The sequence below is a fragment of the Rutidosis leptorrhynchoides genome, chromosome 2 (genome assembly GCF_046630445.1).
Source record: "Rutidosis leptorrhynchoides isolate AG116_Rl617_1_P2 chromosome 2, CSIRO_AGI_Rlap_v1, whole genome shotgun sequence".
NCBI classification, from domain to species: Eukaryota; Viridiplantae; Streptophyta; class Magnoliopsida; order Asterales; family Asteraceae; genus Rutidosis; species Rutidosis leptorrhynchoides.
The window spans coordinates 660,530,032-660,554,407 of record NC_092334.1 but is presented as its reverse complement, the minus strand read 5'-3'; the positions used below and the strand labels follow the sequence as shown (position 1 = coordinate 660,554,407).

General features: G+C 36.1%; 1 protein-coding gene and 1 pseudogene across 1 annotated transcript; both read left to right on the top strand.

Annotated features, from left to right (window-relative positions):
- LOC139893846 (cytochrome P450 CYP72A219-like) lies at positions 1–19,153 on the top strand (annotated as a pseudogene).
- Positions 19,154–21,666: 2,513 nt separating this feature from the next.
- On the top strand, positions 21,667–22,915 carry LOC139893845 (uncharacterized). The gene has a single exon (XM_071877029.1). It carries the CDS (start codon positions 21,729–21,731, stop codon positions 22,761–22,763), a length of 1,035 nt encoding a protein of 344 aa, XP_071733130.1. The 5' UTR covers positions 21,667–21,728; the 3' UTR covers positions 22,764–22,915.
- The last annotated feature ends 1,461 nt before the right edge of the window (positions 22,916–24,376 follow it).

Sequence of the window (24,376 nt, the reverse complement as noted above, 5' to 3'; positions counted from 1 at the left end):
ATGAAAGTAAGTAGTGTGTCTTATGAAATGGGAGTGGAACTTATAGTTTTTGTGCTACTACTGGCGTTGACAGCATGGAGATTTCTGAATTTGTTGTGGTTTGAACCGAAAAGGATTGAAAAATCGTTAAGAGCTCAAGGTTTGAAAGGCAGCCGTTACAAGTTCATGTTTGGTGATATGAAAGAGAGGGTACGAATGACACGCTTATCCAAATCTAAACCCATTGGTCTCAACGATGATATCTGTTAGAGTATGGAGACATTTATACAAAACGAGAAAAGAAAAAAAAAATGTTTCAACTCTGATACCGTTAGGCTTCCTTTTGTTTAAGTTATTATTATCGTATTTATTCGAAGACTAGTTTTTTTTGCTTAGACAATAAACGATTAAAATTTCAAAAAACTTTCTTCGGGTTAAATTGCGCAGGTAAAATTTGTTTTACATGGATGGGGTCAAAACCTGTGGTGCACATAACTGAACCAACAATGGTAAGAGAGATATTGACTAATTATTCTACATTTCAAAAGTCAAGAGGAACTAATCCATTACCGAGGAAGCTAATTAAAGGGCTAATTGATGTTGAAGGCGAACAATGGGTTAAACATAGGAAAATCATCAATCCTGTGTTCCATGTTGAGAAGCTCAAGGTTCAGACATCTTGTCTTGTTAATTTAATTCAGTTAAAATACAATGATTAACTTACTAATATTTGATTGTCATTTCATTTTATTGTTTGGTGCGTTCATATAGCATGTTGTACCTGTATTCTATATGAGCTGCAATGAGATGATTGACAAATGGGGAGGGATGTTAACGGATAAAAGCTCGTGCGAAGTTGATGTGTGGCCCTATCTTCAAGATATGACCAATGATGTGATTTCGCGTGTAGTATTCGGTGATAATTTTGAAGAAGGGAAAAAGATAGTTGAACTTCAACAGAAAATGATACAGCTGGTTTTAAAGTTTGCCCAATCGGCTTACATTCCAGGATTAAGGTGAGCCTATCCATAAACAGACTTGTTCAAATAATTAAATTAAACAATGTGAAACACCCCCACGTCCTATTAACAATAATAAAATAAAATGCTAACTGGATAAGATTTTCTTGTTTTGGTTGCCCGGAGAGGGGAGTATCTTTTACTTGGATGTAAGCGACTTAACTGGGTTGCCCCGTGACCGTTTCCGACAACTTTCTGTGGCCACCTCAAGTTGTTATGGTGCCAGTGAGATTAAAGTTTAAACGTGAGACCTGATATGAGTACTAGACTATCTTGAAATAATCCTAGTAACCATAACAAAATCAAGTGATTTTGTAGGTTCTTGCCAACAGAGTGCAACAAAAAAATGTAAGAGTTGGACCAGAAGGTTACAGCCTCAATCAAGAGTATTATCGACAAGCGTTTACTTTTAATGAAAGCTGAGAAATGTGATACCGCTGATCTTTTGGGAACTCTATTAAAGTCCAATGACAATGAAATTAAACAAGACAAGGATAGGAACTCCGGGCTAAAAATTGAAGAAATCATCGAAGAATGTAAACTTTTCTACCTTGCGGGACAAGAGACTACACTAAATTTATTGGTTTGGACTATAGTTTTACTGAGTCAGCACACGGATTGGCAAACACGTGCTAGGGATGAAGTTTTACAAGTCTTCGGTGATAAACCACCGTATTATGAGGGACTGAGCCAGCTTAAAATTGTGAGTCGATCTTTCATTACTTGGATCATTACAAATCTGAATTTCACTACAACGAATTAAAAATAATATTAATAGATTATATTCACATAAGAGAAGCTATATATTTACTAGAATAATTTAATTTTGTTGTACAAAATATATAGGTAGCTGGTTTTATCTATTTAATCGATGTAAGATAATTCAAGACACTTGACCGTATCCTTTTTTAGTCTGACCCATTTAACCCGTTTAAAATAAAGATGAACCAAACTGACCCATATTTAGGTAAATGGGTCTGAATAATTGCATCTAATTATATTACTCTTCTTGTGTATCAGGTTAACATGATTTTCAGTGAAGTTCTTAGGCTATATCCACCGGTAATCCAATTAGGACGAATGGTACATAAGAAAACCAAATTAGGAGACATAACTTTACCTGCCGGAACTCTCCTCCAAATAAATGTTTTGCTTTTGCACCATGATCGTGATATATGGGGTGATGATGTGAACGAATTCAATCCCGAAAGGTTTTCTGAAGGCGTTGCAAAGGTGACAGGGGGACAAGCATGTTACGTCCCATTTTCAGGAGGACCACGTATATGCATTGGACAAAATTTTGCGATGTTGGAAGCAAAGATGACAATTGCTATGATTCTCCAACGATTTGTTTTTGAATTATCTGTTGGGTTTTTATTTGGTTTCCAAAATGAGGAAGTTATAGCCCAATGTTCAAAGCCCAACAAAATAGGCCCAAGATGCTAGTTGACTTAGTCAATCATTCTAGGGCATTTTAAACTTCAAGTGTGCAGCTATTTTGGTCATACGAGAGATCAGAGAGATCAAGAAAAAGAGTGAGATATTCCATTCCCGTTTTTGAAAATAGCAGGTCAGAACATAGACGATCCCCGGAGATCTAACCGTTGGATCTTCATCAAATTTGGGCTGTGTCTTCCTGACATCAGTGACAAGGTTTTCAACCATTGAATTCGTCTAAAGAGGTTTGTAGCTCGAGTTATAGCTTCTAGATCAGACTGCAGTTTTTGGGTGAAATCATTCCTCTTTTGTCTTTAATTGTTTCATATACTTGTTGATTGTTGTAGTTCAAGAGTATGATGATGTTGTATACCTCTAGTTGATCTAGAGAAGGATTATTTTATTGCTCTCTTGTTGAGATAGTGGAATTTAAGTGGCTTACGAGTCCCGTGGTTTTTACTCTTGATTTTGAGAGGTTTTCCACGTAAAAAGTCTCGTGTGTATTGTGTGTGCTTATTTATTTCATATTTGCTGATTTGGGACAGAATTGGGGCTGATTTGTGGTGATTGTGGTATACCTTATTTGTTAGTTTCCTCACGGGTTCATACGGGTCGGGAAATGTTTGTCAAATGGATGTTTGTTTCCGTTTTGTAGATTGCCAGTTGTGACTATTTTCTCATCAAATTGGTATCTAGAGCTTAAGGTTATTTGATTGACTTGTGTGAAAGATGGAAGTTAATACAAGTAAGATGGTTAGTTTAAATGGTTCAAATTATCATGTTTGGAAAGGTAAAATGGAGGATCTTCTTTATGTGAAAGATTATTATTTACCTGTTTTTACTGAGAGTATGCCTGAGGGTAAGTCTGAAGCTCAATGGAAAATTTTGCATAGACAGGTATGTGGGTATATTCGGCAGTGGGTTGATTATAATGTAGTGAACCATATTACTGGGGAGACTGATGCTAAAGCCTTATGAAAAAAGCTTGAGCAGTTATATGAGCGAAAGACTGGGAATAACAAATTGTTCTTAATTAAACAGATGATGGCTTTGAAGTATCATGATGGGACTCCTATTACAGATCACCTAAATGCATATCAGTGTATTATAAATCAGCTTGCAGGTATGGGTATCAAGTTTGAGGATGAGATTCAGGGTCTCTGGTTACTTGGTACATTACCGGACTCTTGGGAGACTTTTAGGACATCTTTGTCCAACTCTGCACCGAATGGTACTATCACCATGGAATTGACTAAGGGTAGTATTTTGAATGAAGAGATGAGAAGAAAGTCACAAGGTTCCTCTTCACAGTCAGATATCTTGGTCACAGAAACGCGGGGGAGAAGTCATAGTAGAGGTCAGGGTAAAAGAGGCAATCATCGTAGCAGCTCACGCAAAGGTAAATTTGCTAATGTTGAGTATTATAATTGTCATGAAAAGGGGCACACAAAGTGGTATTGTCCAAAGTTGAAGAATGAGAAGAAAAAGGTATATGACAAGAATAAACAAAAGAAAAGTGATGGTGATGATGATAAGGTTGAAGTTAACGCTATCACAGATGAGTTCTTTGTTTGTATTGATTATGATATAATCAATCTTACTCATGATGACACGAGTTGGATTGTTGATAGTGGTGCTACATGTCATGTTGCAATTTGTAGAGATCACTTCTCATCTTACACTCTAGGTGACTATGGATTTTCTAGGATGGGTAATGTCGGGTTATCAAAGATCGTTGGTATTGGAGATGTTTGTTTGAAATTTGACACGGGAATGGAGTTAGTTTTGCATAATGTAAAACATGTTCCGGATATGAGACTTAATGTTATTTCAACAGGCATTCTTGATGATGATGGTTATTATAACGGTTTTGGTAATGGTATTTGGAAACTAACTCTTGGTTCTATGATAGTGGGAAGAGGCAAGAAAGACTCAAGATTATACATCACGCGTCCGAAGATCATCCAGAACATTGTTAACGCAGTGGACAATGTTGATTCTACTGAGTTGTGGCATAAAAGACTTGGCCACATGAGTGAAAAGGGGATGTCTATCTTGTTTAAGAAAAATGTGTTGTCGGGTGTTAGTGATATTAATTTGAGTAAGTGTTCTCACTGTTTGGCAGGTAAACAGACCAGAGTTGCGTTTAAGAGTCATTCTGCTTTTCGAATGGAGAACATACTTGATCTAGTGCATTCGGATGTTTGTGGGCCTATGAAGACTAGGACACTTGGTGGATGTTTCTACTTTGTTACATTCATCGATGATCATTCCAGGAAGGTGTGGGTTTATACCTTAAAGTCAAAGGATCAAGTATATGAGAAGTTTAAGGAATTTCATACATTAGTTGAAAGGCAAACGGGGAAAAAACTCAAGTGTATTCAGACTGATAATGACAGTGAATACATTGGCAGATTTGATGCTTATTGTAAGGAGAATGGTATTCGGCATTAAAAGACTCCACCAAAGACACCTCAGTTGAATGGCTTAGCAGAGAGGATGAACAGAACTTTGGTTGAGAGAGTTAGATGTTTGCTTTCACATGCAGGGTTGTCCGATTCCTTTTGGGGTGAGGCTTTAAATACGGCAGTTCATATTATTAATCTAACCTCTTGTGTACCTTTGCGTTTTGATGTTCCTAACAGGGTTTGGAGCGGCAAAGATGTTTCTTACCATCATTTACAAGTCTTTGGATGTAAAGCATTTGTTCATGTTCCCAAAGATGAAAGGTCAAAGCTCGATATGAAGACTAAGCCATGTGTATTTCTCGGCTATGGTGAAGATGATTTTGGGTACAGGTTATATGATCCAGTTCAAAAGAAACTTGTACGAAGCCGAGATGTTATTTTTTCAGAAGATCAAATGTTGAAAGATGTAATGACCCGACTTTTTCAACTTGCTTTTATGCCTTGTGTTTTTGCGAAACTGTGTATTTGTGCTTACTGTGCTACTTTATACTCTGGAATCTTAATATACATGGTTTACTTTCATTTATACATTAAAACGTGCCTTAGAGTACGTAGGATACTTAACTTGTTCACCAGAAGCTTTTATGACCGTTAGTGTCACTTGACGTTTCGAATAAACTGCGTACTGCTTACACGTTTAACTTTTGTCGTAATCGGAATATTATGACTACGAAATCTTAATTATTATTTTATCATAATAATTACTTGGGTTTTTAGATGCTTAATTACGGGTAGTAATTTAATTATGCTTACTAGTTAGTCTTGTTGGACTTTCTACCTTGTTGGACCTAAGCCCACCCTACTCTAGCTAGTAGCCCATTTATTTAGCCCACTTATTAATTACTAGTGACACATTAATAAGTAAGACAAATGCCCATTTATTAGAGGGAACATGCTAGCATTTGTGTCAAGTATTATCCTTAATGTTGCATGGGATCCCAACATAAGCACCTACTTTAGACAACCATTAACCAAAAACCAAACTTTTTTCCCCCTTGTCCCCCCTCCAAATTCAAGGCCCAAACCCCCTCCCCTTACCCCATTCACCTATAAATACTAGCCTTATTCCATCCATTTTACACTTGCTTTCATTTTTAATTCACACACACACACTCTCTAATTCTCTCTAGTTCTTTCTCTCTCTAAAAGTGTAAGTATTTTGAATTCTTCTTCTTCTTCTCCTTCTCATCATCATAAATTCATCATCATCATCATCATGGGTCTAGCTTTTTAGCTTTTGATCTTGATTACATCTTGTAGATTCAAACATGGATTTGAATCTTTCAAGAACATGGAAGATTCAAGCTTTCTAGCTTTGAATCTTCACCCACTTTGTAGATCTATATCTTTTAACTTTAAATCTTGTTATTTTGTTATAAAGATTCAAACTTGTGTTTGTAATCTACATGTAACTTAAAGATCCAAGTTTATGCTTCAAGATCTTCAAGAACAATCAAGATGCAAGCTTTCTAGCTTGGATATTCATATCTTTTGTTGGATCTAAGTTTTCTAACTTATGATCTCATTATTTTGTTATAAAGATCAAAACTTGTGTTTATGGTCTTCATGTAACTTAAAGATCCAAGCTTTATGCTTCAAGATCTTCAAGAACACTAAAGGTTCAAGCTTTCTAGCTTTGTAACCTTATAACTTGTGTGAAAGGGATCCAAGCTCTCTAGCTTAGGGTTTCATCACCCCATTTGAATTAGATTATGTTCATACTTGTTTGATTGATGTAAAGTTTGTAGCTTTATTTGTAAATGAAACTTGTAATTGTGTTAAGACTAAGGATATGATGTAACTTTGGTTCATCATCCATCTAAGACTCTTAATTGAGTTGTCTTCTTACTTGGTCTTAACATATTGTGTATTGATGGTAGAATATTGGTCAAAATTGATGCTAAACCATCAACGAGTTGTACACTTGAAGCTACAAGCATCAAGGATGAGAACCGTGATGAGCATCAAGTACTAAGAACCCCACCGGAGCACCTTACCTACTATTTTTCGTATCTGATCAGACCACCTGGGCTACTGGAAAGTTAATTTTCAATTATTTTGGTTCGAGTAGATGATTTTCCGTTTAGGTCTCGTCTTAATCCGAGCTACGGTTTAGGATTTACGGCCCTCCGAAAGTCACTACGCCGTTGTAACGTTGTGCTGAAATTTCTGACCTACTCGCACTTAAACCGTTGCACGGTCAAACAAAGACTAGTTAGGTTCTGAAAATTGGTCAGAGGTTAGGGGACTCATATACGGAGCTATAGCCACTGACTACGTGTCTTTTCGATTTACGTAGAGGTCGTAACAGCTGACCGAAATCAGCCTATTGTTTCCATCTCTATTCTTGTCAAACTTACTTAGCTTTTATGATGATGAATGATGATGATGATGACACTTAAACTTATTCTATGCACTAATAGAACTTATAAAGACAACCTACTGACCTAGTAACCTTTGATTTAGGTTGACGACCTTTCGGACCGACTTACTACTTGCACACTTTCGTATCGACTTGTATTGCTTATTCACTGCGAGTTATAGCTTTCCTTTTTATTTATATTATTTTTGGAACTGAGAATACATGCGCTTTTTATGTTTTACTTATTTGACACGAGTACTTAAACTTTACATATGTGTGGGTTATACAACGGCATAAAGATTCCCCTTAGCACGGTAACGTTTAACTATTGGTTTTTGAACCGGTAGACGCGAATATTAGATATGGATCCATAGGGCTTGACATCCCCACTCGGGCTAGTCGCGCTAGCACTTAACAGGTGTTTAATACTTCGAGGACATACGTACTCGCTAGGTGTACTTTTAGGGGGTGATATTTATATTTACGTTAAGTCTAGTTACCATGTGCCCGCGGTTATACATATACTTTTCATACTGTTTTGAAACATTGAAATCTCGTGGTCAATCTTATATTACTGTTACAATTTAAACTATAGCTCACCAACATTATTGTTGACATTTTTAAGCATGTTTTCTCAAGTGCTTAGAGGTTTGTTGCTTCCGCTGTTAGACTTGCTGTCATGCTGTTTAGACTTGCTGTTAAGGATTTGCTGTGTTAGATATCCGCTGCATAACTTAGAGATTTCTCAATTATGAAACTTTTCTTTTGCATTCGTAACTTATGTTATTTTAAAAAATAATGACTTTGTAACGACCTTTGTGTCACGTTATCTTTTGTAAACGCTATGTCTTTTTATGAATGCAAACTGGTTTTCAAACAGCATATAGTATTTGACCATGTAAAGATCCTGTTGTTGACGAATCGTACACGATGGTTTTGTACGGGGCGTCACATTTGGTATCAGAGCATTGGTTGTAGGGAATTAGGTTGCATTAGTGAGTCTAGACCGGACCAAGTAGGATTCACTAATAGGACTAATCTATAACTTGCTAGTTTACTTGTTTCTGCGAAAATTACTGCATGCTACTGATTACTTTTACTGCTATGTGATATTACTGTATGCCATTGCTTATCTTTACTGCCATGCGAACTTGCTGTATGCTTATTTCCGCTATTGCATGATTACTATCTGCTTTCACATGTTATTTCTGTTTAGCGTTGTTACTATTGCCATGCTGTATAATGTTTTAGACAACCTAGGTTGCTGTAGTGCCTAATACGTGCTTTCTTCATACCTGCTATCCGCTGTACCGACTTGGAAAACTTACCTTTCCTAGTTCAGATATTTTACTGAATCCTTTTTCCACCCGACTAACCCTAAGAACTAGTACCGTAATCTACCTGTTACTACCGTTTCACCATTCCAGGGATCGAAACGTTACTTCACGCAATCTAGGAAGAGTACCCCTCAGATTACACACCCACTAAATTTGATCCTTGGAGGAGGAGACATGTGAGGGCTTGTCGTAGTAACCGCACCCCGAGCTCACTCTAATTAGCCACGTACAACGTATGAACATTAGAAGGATGTTCAGTTTCCGCGAGTTGACCCGTATCCCGTAAGCTTTCATGACCGTCACTTATCTCTTTCATCCTACACCACTACTCGACGATCTAGCGACACTTCTGGACTTAGGTCCCCAACACTCTTAGGAATCGGAGAAATCGGGAGGACATCTCCTTTCACAAGGTCATAGTGTCTTCCACTGATGCTCAGCCATACCCAAAGACTTGGGAGTCGCCTTGAAACATATCGTATTACTACTTACTACATGTACAACTCAACGCGAGACCCACATTGAATTTCTAGAAAGGAACCTAACGACGTTACCTGAACCCGAACATTTTGAAGAAATTTCGGGACATTTAGGCATTGATGCATGACCTACGGAACCTATGCACCCACGCCGAGAAACCGTGAGATTAATTATGTAGATTTGGTTCTGAGATAGCATAGATAAAGCACCGTTAGATGAAATTGATTAGAACTTGGAGTGATCACGCTACATTGACCATATGGAGTGATATTGGAATGAACGTACGATTTAGTACAATATAATGACGCCAGGACAGCGTGGTTATATTGAAGTAAATCATGCAAAAGTTCCAATGTTACTATATAAGGAATATGAAGCGATTCAAGAGAAATTTTGGTAGGAACCACTTGAGTATACGCATTATGGTCTGTTAGAGGTAGGGAAAGAATAACCACGTAGCTCAGATATTGTACAAGGAAGGCCTTTATTGCAGAATTGATAACTCGAAAATTTGTTATAGATATAGACACCCTGGATACTTAAGGAAAAAGTTCTGAAATAGGAAAAACTTTGGACTTACTTGCGGTAGAGCGATCATTATGGAAACTCGCATGGATCCTGATTATAGTTAGGGGACGATTCGTCACAACGTTTTATTGTCTCGAGGTTGTTTAATACCAGAGCGATAGAAACCTTATATCTAAGAACCTTAGTGTTATGATTGATAAGCCATTAACAACCATGAGCGTTAAGTATTCTATAGGATAAGCTAATGGTAAGCTGGCAGAGATAGAGGAGTAATTTAAGGTAGTACCTTAAAATTAACAGGTGGGTCATTTGGAGATGACCTCATGCCAACAAAACTTGGAAGTTTTATAGTAGTAGTTGGAAGAGATTAGTTACCTACGCATAAGCAGATGTTATTTGAGAAGATTGATAAAAATTTTCACGGCAGTATAATAAGATTTGGTTGGAATGAACCTTAAGATTAACCTATTATACTCATCAAGTTAGGAAGCTTGATGTAAAAGTTGGAATGAACTTTAGGGTTAACCTAATACTCATCGAGTTAGGAAGCTTTGATGAAATAGTTGGAATGGACTGGCTTTCAAGGATGAAAGCGAAAGTTATTTATAGTAAGAAGATTATTCGTATACCTCGCGAGAATGGTGAGCCAAAAGCCATCTGGATTACTTCAACAACCCGAGATCCCACAATGAAAATGGGAAGGGATGACGATGGATTTCATCCCGAAGCAACCGAAAACAATAGGCAGTTATGACACTATCGGGATTATCATTGACCGCCTCACCAAATCTGCTCACTTTCTAGCCATGAAAGGAAACCGATGTAATGGACAAACTTCGATACATAAAGGAAATTGTGCCCCGTCACTTCATCAATTCAAATTCTATATTTAGGACTACCCAAGAATCTTATTTGATACTCATTCTTACGCAACTCTAAATCCTAACTTATTCCGAGAGATTCCTTGTTCGGTGATAATCACACCATCATCCTTCTTACTCTGATATTAGTTATACCAGTTCAAAATTTTCCGAATCAATGGGAGGTTAATTCTCATCCTCATACTCTCCCTTTCGTATCTCACTTATAAGCAACAACTTCACACTTAAGCATTTTTGGTCAAAGAACTTATGCCCTACTAATAGTCATCAACCACATTTACATGCAATAGTTTTCATTACCTCAAAAAAAAAAAAAATCACCCGAAATTTTCAAAAATCTTTTACTCATGAAGCTTTTTCCAACTTGTAGTCTCTGAAATATGAAAATTTTGTTGCCGAAATTTTACACACATTATTTTACTGTGCGATCCTCTCAAAGTTTTATAAAAATAAATTTATTGTCATTCGTACAAATTTTAGAAACCGTATATGTTAAAGTAAATAATTACTTATTTTTACGAGTACACATGAAATTTTACTTTCACTTTTACAAATCCATTCTTTTATTCGAAAGATATGTTACATAGAACAGTACATGTTGTACATAACCCTAGTTACTAAGAACTTCGTTTCATTTCTTACATTGTCACCTTAAACGATTTCTATAAAATTTTCGTTGCTTACTATATAAAATTTTTCGTTGCTTATTCGTATCCAAGTCATCATGAAGACCTTACAACCGTCGAAACCGAGAGATTCATGTATGTATGTATGTGATGAAGGCACTTACTACCACGTCATGCAGACCTTCGGGCATCCACTAACACTTATACCATTCAAAGTTATTACGTTACCCTAGGGATCTCATTTGCCACACCTGTCGGAGCGATGCTCTTTCTTACACAACTCGAAGTCCTGACTTGTTCCAAGAGATTCTCATCTAGCGATACTAACACCATCAGTATTCCGACTTTAATATTAGCCATAACCTATTTGGCATTTTGCAAAGTCAAGAAGTGATTAACTTCTCATCCTCATGCTCTATCCTTCATACCTCACTTTTTAGCAACGAATTCGCACATGAACATTTTGGGCCAAAGACTTAGGTCCTGATAATTATTAAAATTACATTTAATTCATTAGTTTTCATTACCTAGTAACATTTCAACCGATGATTCAAAGATTTTTCACTCGATCTTTTTCAACTCGTAACCTCTGAAATACGAAAAACTATGTTTATTAAAATTTTTACACGTTGCGTATTTGTGCGGCCCTCACAAGATTTATGGACAAATGAAAGAAATAAAGTTTTTCTGTCACTTATGCGATTTATAAAATCATATATGTATAAATTTACCCTTACTTATTTTGGTTAGTACATACCAAGTTATACCTCCAAACTATTTAAAAAAAATCACTCCTTTGTTGAGTTGTTTAACTTAAGACAAACAGTTTTGTGCAAAACGGTGCACGTTGTACATACTTCTAAGATTACTAGAAACTTCGTTCTGTTTATGTTGTCACATCAAACGTTTAAAGGTTTTTCAAAACTTCCTCGGTTGATTTTATTAAAGGTTTTCGTATTAGACTACACCATGTAGGGATCACACTTTTTCTCTCCCTCCGTTAGGGATGAAGCTTACTATTAAAATCTTTGTTAAAAACTCTTGAGCCACTTTGAGTGGCAGTCTTATAAAATTTGTTAGAAGATCTTTGCACTCATAAAATGTTCCTTTTAAGGATAGACTTGCCAAAAACGCGGGCCGATAAATCATTTTTCTGAGGTACACTCGGTGGTCACCCTATCGTAGGAAAGGCACTAAGCGAATTTCTACTCTCAATAATTCACAGCTAATCGCAACACCCTCGTAAACATCATCTTTATGAATCAGTATATTGAGGTACAAGAAATCATTTTTGGAGATTCTTTTCACTTGGAGTAAACCATTCTTTAGGACCAAGAGTTCACGTATCTTCTCATCCGCGCATCCCCTTAAGTATAAGGATATATTCAGATCAACTTGTTCATTGTACGAAGAGTTCACTCTCGTTCAAAAATCACACCTTTCGTACGATTTTCTTTCGAAAATGTAATATTAAATACTTTAAGAATCTATGAATCTTGTTATCCCCTTGGAAGGGACTGCTTAAAACGTCTATAACACAGATACACATTCCTTCCTTCGTTGGTTGCAACTATAAGTTGTTCTAGTTAATGATAACCCTAACTTCAACATGTAACTGAATGGATAAAGTTATATTATGGAACTGTGCTTTCTTTCCATCCAAGGATAAGTTCACCTGCAGTATGGTAAACTGGGCGATATCCTTCATTGTTCGTTCAGACCGTCCTGAAGACACTATAAATAATTATGGCTTGCATTTCATATAAGTCCGATTAGTCACTTCCGGCTAAAATTTCAATTCATTTATTCAAATGAAACGTTTCTTAAATATCGGGTTCTTTATGCCTATGGTCTCCTTCTGAAATTAAGAGATTAGTACAAAATCCGTGGCTAACACTATCCAGACATCAAATCGCATGGTTATGATCACCATGTTTTCCATTCTACCTGTCAGCTTGTATTGCAACATAAGCGCTCAATGTTTTAGATGAGTTTAGAAACATTCATGATGTATTTCATGTATCCGGCTTACTGAAGATGCCTGTAGGGCTAAAAACATCATCTTTCCTTTTGTAGATATATATTCGGATGACATAATCGTATTAGCAAGAAACAAAATCAATTTGTTGATCTCTTAGGACAAGAGACTTAATTAATGTCATATATCTATTCTTACTTTTATACGCCCAAGTACCTTTCGAGGTAAATAACTCACTTCTGAGCCCACGAATCTCACGGAACCTTGATACGCTACTTCTTATTTAAATACGGTACCATTTTTAGTCACTCCTCAAATTTCGGGACGAAATTTCCATTAACAGGTGGGTAATGTAACGACCCGACTTTTTTGACTTGCTTTTATGCCTTGTGTTTTTGCGAAACTGCGTATTTGTGCGTACTGTGCTACTTTATACTCTGGAATCTTAATATACATGGTTTACTTTCATTTATACATTAAAACGTGCCTTAGAGTATGTATGATACTTAACTTGTTCACCGGAAACTTTTATGACCGTTAGTGTCACTTGACGTTTCGAATAAACTGCGTACTGCGTACACGTTTAACTTTTGTCGTAATTGGAATATTATGACTACGAAATCTTAATTATTATTTTATAATAATAATTACTTGGGTTTTAGATGCTTAATTACGCGTAGTAATTTAATTATGCTTACTAGTTAGTCTTGTTAGACTTTCTACCTTGTTGGACCTAAGCCCGCCCTACTCTAGCTAGTAGCCCATTTATTTAGCCCACTTATTAATTACTAGTGACCCATTAATAAGTAAGACAAATGCTCATTTATTAGAGGGAACATGCTAGCATTTGTGTCAAGTATTATCTTTAATGTTGCATGGGATCCCAACATAAGCACCTACTTTAGACAACCATTAACCAAAAAGCAAACTTTTGTCTCCCTTGTCCCCCCTCCAAATTCAAGGCCCAAACCCCCTCCCCTTACCCCATTCACCTATAAATACTAGCCTTATTCCATCCATTTTACACTTACTTTCATTTGTAATTCACACACACACACACACTCTCTAATTCTCTCTAGTTCTTTCTCTCTCTAAAAGTGTAAGTATTTTGAATTCTTCTTCTTCTTCTTCTCCTTCTCATCATCACGAATTCATCATCATCATCATCATGGGTCTAGCTTTTTAGCTTTTGATCTTGATTACATCTTGTAGATTCAAACATGGATTTGAATCTTTTAAGAACATGGAAGATTCAAGCTTTCTAGCTTTGAATCTTCACCCACTTTGTAGATCTATATCTTTTAACTTTAAATCTTGTTATTTTGTTATAAAGATTCAAACTTGTGTTTGTAATCTTCATGTAACTTAAAGATCCAAGCTTTATGCTTCAAGATCTTCAAGAACAATCAAGATGCAAGCTTTCTAGCTTGGATCTTCATATCTTTTGTTGGATCTAAGTTTTCTAACTTATGATCTCATTATTTTGTTATAAAGATCAAAACTTGTGTTTATGATCTTCATATAACTTAAAGATCCAAGCTTTATGCTTCAAGATCTTCAAGAACACTAAAGGTTCAAACTTTCTAGCTTTGTAACCTTATAACTTGTGTGAAAGGGATCCAAGCTCTCTAGCTTAGGGTTTCATCACCCCATTTGACTTAGATTATTTTCATACTTGTTTGATTGATGTAAAGTTTGTAGCTTTAGTTGTAAATAAAACTTGTAATTGTGTTAAGACTAAGGATATGATGTAACTTTGGTTCATCATCCATCTAAGACTCTTAATTGAGTTGTCTTCGTACTTGGTCTTAACATATTGTGTATTAATGGTAGAATCTTGGTCAAAAGTGATGCTAAACCATCAACGAGTTGTACACTTGAAGCTACAAGCATCAAGGATGAGAACCGTGATGAGCATCAAGTACTAAGAACCCCACCGGAGCACCTTACCTACTGTTTTTCGTATCTGATCAGACCATCTGGGCTACTATAAAGTTAATTTTCAATTAGTTCGGTTCGAGTAGATAATTTTCGTTTAGGCCTCGTCTTAATCCGAGCTACGGTTTAGGATTTACGGCCCTCCGAAAGTCACTACGCCGTTGTAACGTTGTGCTGAAATTTTTGACCTACTCGCACTTAAACCGTCGCCACGGTCAAACGAAGACGAGTTAGGTTCTGAAAATTGGTCAGAGGTTAGGGGACTCATATACGGAGCCATATCCACTGACTACGCATCTTTTCGATTTACGTAGTGGTCGTAACAGCTGACCGAAGTCAGCCTATTGTTTCGATCTCTATTCTTGTCAAACTTACTTAGCTTTTATGATGATGAATGATGATGATGATGATGACACTTAAACTTATTTTATGCACTAATAGAACTTATAAAGACAACCTACTGACCTAGTAACCTTTGATTTAGGTTGACGACCTTTCAGACCGACTTACTACTTGCACACTTTCGTATCGACTTGTATTGCTTATTCACTGTGAGTTATAGCTTCCCTTTATACTTATACTATTTTTGGGACTGAGAATACATGCGCTTTTTATGTTTTACTTATTTGACACGAGTACTTAAACTTTACATATGTGTGGGTTATACAACGGCATAACGATTCCCCTTAGCACGTTAACGTTTAACTATTAGTTTTTGAACCGGTAGACGCGAATATTAGATATGGATCCATAGGGTTTGACATCCCCTCTCGGGCTAGTCGCGCTAGCACTTAACGGGTGTTTAATACTTCGAGGACATACGCACTCGCCAGGTGTACTTTTAGGGGGTGATATTTATATTTACGTTAAGTCTAGTTACCATGTGCCCGCGGTTATACATATACTTTTCATACTGTTTTGAAACATTGAAATCTCGTGGTCAATCTTATATTACTGTTACAATTTAAACTATAGCTCACCAACATTATTGTTGACTTTTTTAAGCATGTTTTCTCAGGTGCTTAGAGGTTTGTTGCTTTCGCTGTTAGACTTACTGTCATGCTGTTTAGACTTGCTGTTAAGGATCTGCTGTGTTAGATATCCGCTGCATAACTTAGAGATGTCTCAATTATGAAACTTTTCTTTTGCATTCGTAACTTATGTTATTTTCAAAAATAATGACTTTGTAACGACCTTTGTGTCACGTTATCTTTTGTAAACGCTATGTCTTTTTATGAATGCAAACTGGTTTTCAAACAGCATATAGTATTTGACCGTGTAAAGATCCTGTTGTTGACGAATTGTACACGATGGTTTTGTACGGGGCGTCACAAAAGATGTTGATAAGACAGATTCAGTTCTTCAACCTAGTGCTGATCTTGTTGATTTGGATCCAGTTACTCCACAACATGTTGGATGGTTTTGTACGGGGCGTCACAAAAGATGTTGATAAGACAGATTCAGTTCTTCAACCTAGTGCTGATCTTGTTGATTTAGATCCAGTTACTCCACAACATGTTGGAAATGATGTTCATAATGATGAACATGGTACTGATGATGATTATGCTCCGGAGCAGGTAGAGATTCCAGTACCAGATATTCCCTCATTTGTCCCACTTAGGCGGTCTACCCGAGATCGTCATCCTTCTGTCAGATATTCTGCTGATGAGTATGTATTACTCACTGATGGGGGAGAACCAGAGTGTTATGCAGAAGCTATAAAAGATGAGCATAAGAAAGAGTGGGGTGAAGCCATGCAATATGAGATGAATTCCTTATATGAGAACAATACTTATGAGCTGGTGAAGTTACCCAAAGGCAAGAGAGCTTTGAAAAACAAATGGGTATTCAAAGTGAAGATAGATGAGCTTACTTCACAACCAAGGTACAAAGCTAGGTTAGTCGTTAAAGGATTCAGCCATAAAAAGGGTATTGATTTTGATGAGATTTTCTCACCGGTTGTGAAGATGGGATCTATTCGAGTGGTTCTTGGGTTAGCTGCTAGTCTTGATCTTGAGGTTGAACAGATGGATGTCAAGACTGCTTTTCTTCACGGTGATTTGGATAAGGAAATCTACATGATGCAACCTGAAGGTTTTCGGGTTAAGGGTAAAGAAAATTATGTTTGCAGACTTCAGAAAAGTCTATATGGGTTGAAGCAAGCACCGAGACAGTGGTATAAGAAGTTTGAGTCGGTTATAGGAAAGCAAGACTACCGAAAGACAACTTCAGATCATTGTGTTTTCTTTCAGAGGTTTGGTGATGATGATTTCATCATATTGTTGTTATACGTTGATGATATGTTGATTGTTGGTAAAAATATTAAAAGAATTGCACAGTTGAAGCGAGAATTGAGCAAGTCTTTTGCTATGAAAGGCTTGGGGCCAGCAAAACAGATTCTTGGCATTCGGATTTCTAGAGATAGAGGTGCTAAGACGTTACATATATCACAAGAGCAATACATTGAAAAGGTGCTTAGTAAGTTCAACATGAAGAATGCTAAAGTGGTTAGTTCCCCTCTTACTAACAACTTTAAGCTAACAGATAGAGATTGCCCTACTTCAAAGGAGGATGTTGAGGAGATGGACAAAGTTCCATATGCTTCAGCTGTTGGTAGCTTGATGTATGCTATGGTGTGTACTAGGCCTGATATAGCTCATGCGGTAGGTGTTGTTAGTCGGTTTATGTCAAATCCGGGTAAGAAGCATTGGGAAGCAGTTAAATGGATTATGAGATACTTACGAGGTACTTCAAAGTTGGGTATCACATTTGGAAATGGAGAGCCGATGCTTGTTGGTTATACAGACTCAGATATGGCAGGAAACAAAGATAACATGAAATCCACTTCTGGATATTTGATGACTTTCGCAGGGGGAGCAGTTTCATGGCAATCAAGGTTACAAAAGTGTGTTGCATTGTCTACAACCGAGGCTGAGTATATGACAGCAACATAAGTATGCAAAGAACTATTGTGGATGAAAAGGTTTCTACAAGACCTTGGGTTTAAGCAATCACGATATGTGGTTCTTTGTGATAATGAGAGTGCGATTCATTTGGCTAGAAATTCTATGTATCATAAGCGGACAAAACATATAGATGTACGGTATCATTGGATTAGAGAACGTCTTGAAGATGGTTCGTTTGAACTTGATAAAGTTCACACCGATGATAATGGTTCCGACATGTTCACAAAGGCTTTAGCAAGTGAGAAGCTTAAGGTATGTTGCTCGATCGTCGGGATGGCGATCCCTTCCTCATAATTGGAAAGGGGGAGATTTGTTGAGTTTTTATTTGGTTTTCAAAATGAGGAAGTTATAGCCCAATGTTCAAAGCCCAACAAAATAGGCCCAAGATGCTAGTTGACTTAGTCAATCATTCTAGGGCATTTTAAACTTCAAGTGTGCAGCTATTTTGGTCATACGAGAGATCAGAGAGATCAAGAAAAAGAGTGAGATATTCCATTCCCGTTTTTGAAAATAGCAGGTCAGAACATAGACGATCCCCGGAGATCTAACCGTTGGATCTTCATCAAATTTGAGCTGTGTCTTTCTGACATCAGTTCCAAGGTTTTCAACCGTTGAATTCGTCTAAAGAGGTCTGTAGCTCGAGTTATAGCTTCTAGATCAGACTGCAGTTTTTGGGTGAAATCATTCCTCTTTTGTCTTTAATTGTTTCATATACTTGTTGATTGTTGTAGTTCAAGAGTATGATGATGTTGTATACCTCTAGTTGATCTAGAGAAGGATTATTTTATTGCTCTCTTGTTGATGATAGTGGAATTTAAGTGGCTTACGAGTCCCGTGGTTTTTACTCTCGATTTTGAGAGGTTTTCCACGTAAAAAGTCTCGTGTGTATTGTGTGTGCTTATTTATTTCGTATTTGCTGATTTGGGACAGAATTGGGGCTGATTTGTGGTGATTGTGGTATACCTTATTTGTTAGTTTCCTCACGGTTCATACGGGTCGGAAAATGTTTGTCAAACGGATGTTTGTTTTCGTTTTGTAGATTGCCCGTTGTGACTATTTTTCCATCATTATCACCATTGTATTCACATGCTCCACATGTTGTCCTGTCACTTCAACCTCAGTTGGGTGCTTACTTGAGCTTACGCAAACTTTAACTGCGCAATTTACTTTGAGTATTACATGTTGTTGCTTATTAAGTATGTTAGATCTATATATTCAAGAACTATAATATAAATTTGCATTCAATATTTTCTATGAAAGTTGTTTCTCGGATCATCAATTATATTTTCTAACTTATAACATCAAAGCACCTCAAGCTTAGACCACAAACATGATGATTAGGGATGGGCAGAAACTGGCCCATCAGGGCCGGATATTAGGGCGTGCAAGGCGTGCGGCAGCATATGGCCCAATATATTTAGGGGCCCAAAATTTTTAGCCCAATGTTACATATCTAGATTCATTTGTTAATTAAAAGGGTAAAATTTTAAAAAATAGAAAACATAATCAACCTAGAATTCAAAGGGCCCACTTTTATTTATTGAATTCAGTAAAATACAGAAAAATTTCGTATATAAAGGGCCCAAGTTTATTTATCGAACAGGGCCCATAAAATTGACAGGACGGCCCTGTGGCCCATAAAAAATAAAAAAGGAGGATAAAAGTTGTTGTTATGAGTCCAACCCTTCACATGTGCCAAACTTACGGGTATAACTGAGAGAACAGATTGGAAGCCATGGTGTCTATACAGAATCAGTTTGTAGTAGTTATTTCTTGAGTAGTATAAATACTAGATCAAATCATTGTATTACAGCTTACGAAATTGTAAGTGTGTAAACTCAATTCTCTCCCTCTTTTCTTGTAATATTGAACTATCATTTGATTAATATCAATATAGTTCCATTTTGATTTAATTTCGCAGCTGAGTCTCTGTTTGACGCTTTCAGGTTGTTTCGAAGAACTTTCTCGATTCATTTGAATTCAGTAAGTTCATAACAATTACATAAATTAGGATGCTAAGATACACACGTGGTAAAATCATATTCGGTAGAGAGCTTTTTTTACGGCGGATCTATGAGCCTTAAACATCTTTATCAAGTTAGTTGAGAATAAGATGATTTGGACATGTTAGGAGGAGGATTTTGCCCTTTAGGATAGTGGATCTAATTGAAGGAAATAAAAGTAATAACCAACTTTACTTCAAAACGGAATGTGAGAACTAAACGAGAACATGATCATATCGATGCTCTAAGTAATTTCAAATTTAAGGGTGTGTTTGATAAATTTGAATGATTCAAAGAAACTTAGTTTTGAATGACAATTAACTATTTGATAATTATTTTGAATAAATAATATGAATGAATTAAAATTATCTTTTAACTTTTACATAATTAAAAATTTGATATACTTGTTTGATAATAAACGTTTTGAATATAATTTTAGTACGATGTTAAAGGAATTTATGCACTTAATGATTAAGAGAGTGTTTCAAACTTGAATGGTTTAAAAATAAATGTTAAGTCATCAAGTATCATATGTCATTTGGATATTAGAAATAAACTAGTTGTGGAGCCCTCGCTTCGCGTCGGGGGCTCCGTTTTCAATACGAGTTAAAAAAAAAAGTCGATCTATTTTGTAAAAAAGAATTTTTTTTCGACATCTAACATTGAAGGGTTGTTCCTTTTGTGAAAGTTGCTTCTTTTAGCGTTAAAGTTAGTTGATCTATTTTGTAAAAAAGAATGTTTTTCGACATCTTTTGGTAGGATTAAAGGGTTGTTCCTTTTAAGAAAGTTGTTTCTTTTATCGTTGGAGAAAAAAAAAATGTAGCGCAGTAGTGGCCTATGTGGGTCCTACTGTTTGAGCGCAATGTACAAGTCGGTAAAGCTTGGTGGGTGTTATTATTCAGTATTTTTGGTGGTAGTGATGGGATAAATAATAAGTTAGAATATAGCTATAAAGTGGGAGTTCAATTTGTATTTTAATGAAAGGTAGAGGGTTAGATTTGTAAAAAGTAAAAAATTAAATAGTACTATTTATAACAAGCAAGACAAATTTTGTCTATTAGTTATATTGGTAATAATATGCTAAATAAAAATGATTTAATATTACGCTTAACGCTGAAGAGATGCCTAAGTTTTGATGAGACATGGGCCTATCGAGTACCATATTACTTTTAGATGGATTAATCCGTATAACAACTTTAAAGAACTGATTTAACATGTGAAACAACACTATGGTTTCTTCAACTACTAAATTCTTGAACGGTTAAATCAAACGTTCACTATGTACTAGCATAGTAGCAGGCTGCGAACTTATGAAGGGGTATGGCGGGGCCGCCTCCACTGGATTTGTAATTTTTAATGCAAATTTTTTCGATTCTTTAATTTTGTCCTCGGTGAATTTTTTTTTGCCCAAACCCTTTATATTATCTCCAAAACTTTCATATTTGGCCTCAAAACTTTCGTATTTTGTTCAAAAAACTTTCAAATTTATTCAAAAAAACTCTATATTTTGGTACAAAATCTTAAAAAAATTCCCGTGTTTAAAAAAAAAAAATTAGCCCCAGTGAAAATTTCCATATTTGCACTTTATAGAACACTACTGTATAATATAATAACAGTTCATCGCTCTCAATTTTACGATCAGTTACTACACAAATCGAAGCGAAATCACCATTCACCGTCACACAAGGGACAAGGCTACCAAAAAAATCATTTTTTGAATACAGGTATGTATAACAGAGATAGTATCAAATGGCATAAACGATTCACTAAATTACCTAATTTTCAGTTACCTTTTCTCATTACTGTTACTACTTTACTATTTGTAATACTACTAATTCTTGGAAATGATAAACACAAGCCCACTTCACAATTAGGTTTAATCAATCAAAAACAGACTGATCTGATTCAATTTGACCCAAAAGTTGAAATCTTGAATGAGACTGAAGTGATTTGGCAAATACCCAATTCCCCCAAATCGGTTCTGTTTTTAGCTCATGGGTGTAATGGTAGGGCTGCTAATTTTTGGGATAAATCTATAAATTGTGATCATTGTGTTGGTTTGCCTGAAGAAAGACTAATTGTTCTCGAAGCTCTTGCTCGAAACTTTGCTGTTGTTGCGGTTTCGAGTAAAGGTAAATGTTGGTCAATGATGAAGGAACCGGTTGTTGTGGAACGAATTATTAAGTTTTGGATCAAGAAACAAAATCTTGAAAATTTGCCAATTGTAGCTTTAGGGGCGTCATCTGGTGGTTATTTTGTATCAATGCTTGCGAACAGGATGAAGTTTAGTAGTACTGTTATTATGATTGCTGAAGGCGTTTTTGATCGAATTGACGTTTCAAAAGATTACCCGCCTACACTTTTTGTTCACATGCCGAAAGATGAAGTTAGGAAGAAGATAATCGATGTGAATCTTGAAATGTTGAAAAGGGAAGGTGTAGATGTTGCTGAAGTTCAATGCAAAGAGTTGGCTTTATCACCGAATTTTCTTGCTGATAGGGTTCCGGGACTTGACGTTAAGATTTCGGTAGAGTTGTTTAATTTGTTTAATGATAAAGGATTTATTAACAAAAAAGGTTATTTGATAGACGATGGGCGGGTGATACCTTGGAAAGAAGCCATGAACGAGAGGAACATTAGTTTACCTAATAAGCTCTATGTTGATTACATTCAAGAAGAACTGAATCTTGCTTTTGCGTACCATGAAATGACGAGTTTGCAATCCGAACAAATGCTTGATTGGTTCGAATCTCACTTGTGATTATACTCGTTTTAACCTTGAGTACTGTTTGAGGGAATCATGAATACTGGTAATGTACTGATCTTAGTCATTGTTGTGTTATGTGAATGAAAGTTGTGTTAATTAATTCCACTATTTGATTGATTACTACCCGTTTTCATGCACTCTTTGATTACTGGTAATATACTAATCTTAGTCCTTGTGTTATATGAACAGTTTTTGGCTGATTTAGAAGTGTTGTTCATGAAAGCTTAAAAATGTAATGTGTTCATTGTGTTCTAACATGCTGTATACATGAAGCTGTAAGTTGTACATAGATAAATATCATAAGTTTAAGGGCAAATGGCCCGAAAAGGTCACCTAAGTTAATTTGACAATCAAGGTAACCCCCAAATTGCCTAAGCTCGAAAAGAATTTCGATTTTTAATTTGCTCAAGAAAAGGACTACGATTTGATAAAAGTGTTAAGAGGTTGTATGCATCAGATACAGACTTTCGGCACTTCTAATCAATTTGACCCATTCCCCTTATCACTAATTTAATTTTAATTTCACCCATTCCTCTTTATAACTAATTTTTATTTTAATTTGGCATGTTTACACCACTTGAAAAATAATAGAATCCAAATCAACCCATCTTAAGAATGTCGAATTTTTCAACTCTTGTTGTAAAGACAGAAGACATAGTGAAGTGATGAAATTACATACTTTGTCTTCATCTGATGAATCACTGCCCAAACACTCGACATCATCTTCTACGCATCTCTGATCAACTGATATTGTACTTGAGCATATAACAATATTATATGCGAGTGTGACACTGTGACATATATCCATAAAGCAAGCAGCTCTCGAAGAACAATATCAGAATCACGAAGAACATAAACTTCAAATCGAATTTCAAGGTGTTTCAGATAAGGATTTCTTCATGAAACATGTTGAAAATACTCCACATAACACTCAACATACGAATTCATAGCCTGCAACATCACTCAATACGCGAATTTGAATCATAAGAATGCAGTTGACTTTTTAATTCGAAGTTTGACCTTGAAATTCGAACTCGATTCATGTTGTTAGGATCTGATACTTTCCGGAAAGCTTCATGAGATCATTTAGAACACAACTGCATTTTTAGTTTTCGCTATATCAGTCTGAATCGTCCTGGAGCTCAAATCAGTATTGTTTTTGGTTGAAGATGAACACGATCAGATTCGACACGTCAGTTTGGGGACTACTGGACTAGCCCGTCCCGACTCGCCTAAAAACGCTATAAAATTCAGTGAAGGTTACAAAGCCACTAATTAAAGAAAGACACAACTCTAGCCACAAAGCCAGAGGAGGATGGAGATAATTCTACTATATCCAAGGAAGTTACACAAGCAAATATGCTATCACAACAACATATTTATCAAAGGAAGAACAAAGACAAAACCAGGAGAAGACACTCATCACAACGATTAACACATAAATAATGTTCATTTGTTGATCCTAAACACAGTCCCAAACACATAATTTGGTAATCAATACCAAATTACAATTGTTAGATCCTAAACACAGTCCCAATAGGAGCCAATCAGCATTATGATTCCCATCTGATTGGCTATTGGTTGAGCTAGATTTACACATAAATAAC

Bases quoted from the DNA above. Each gene is read 5' to 3' on its own strand.
- LOC139893845 (XM_071877029.1), top strand. From the start codon at position 21,729: ATGTATAACAGAGATAGTATCAAATGGCATAAACGATTCACTAAATTA.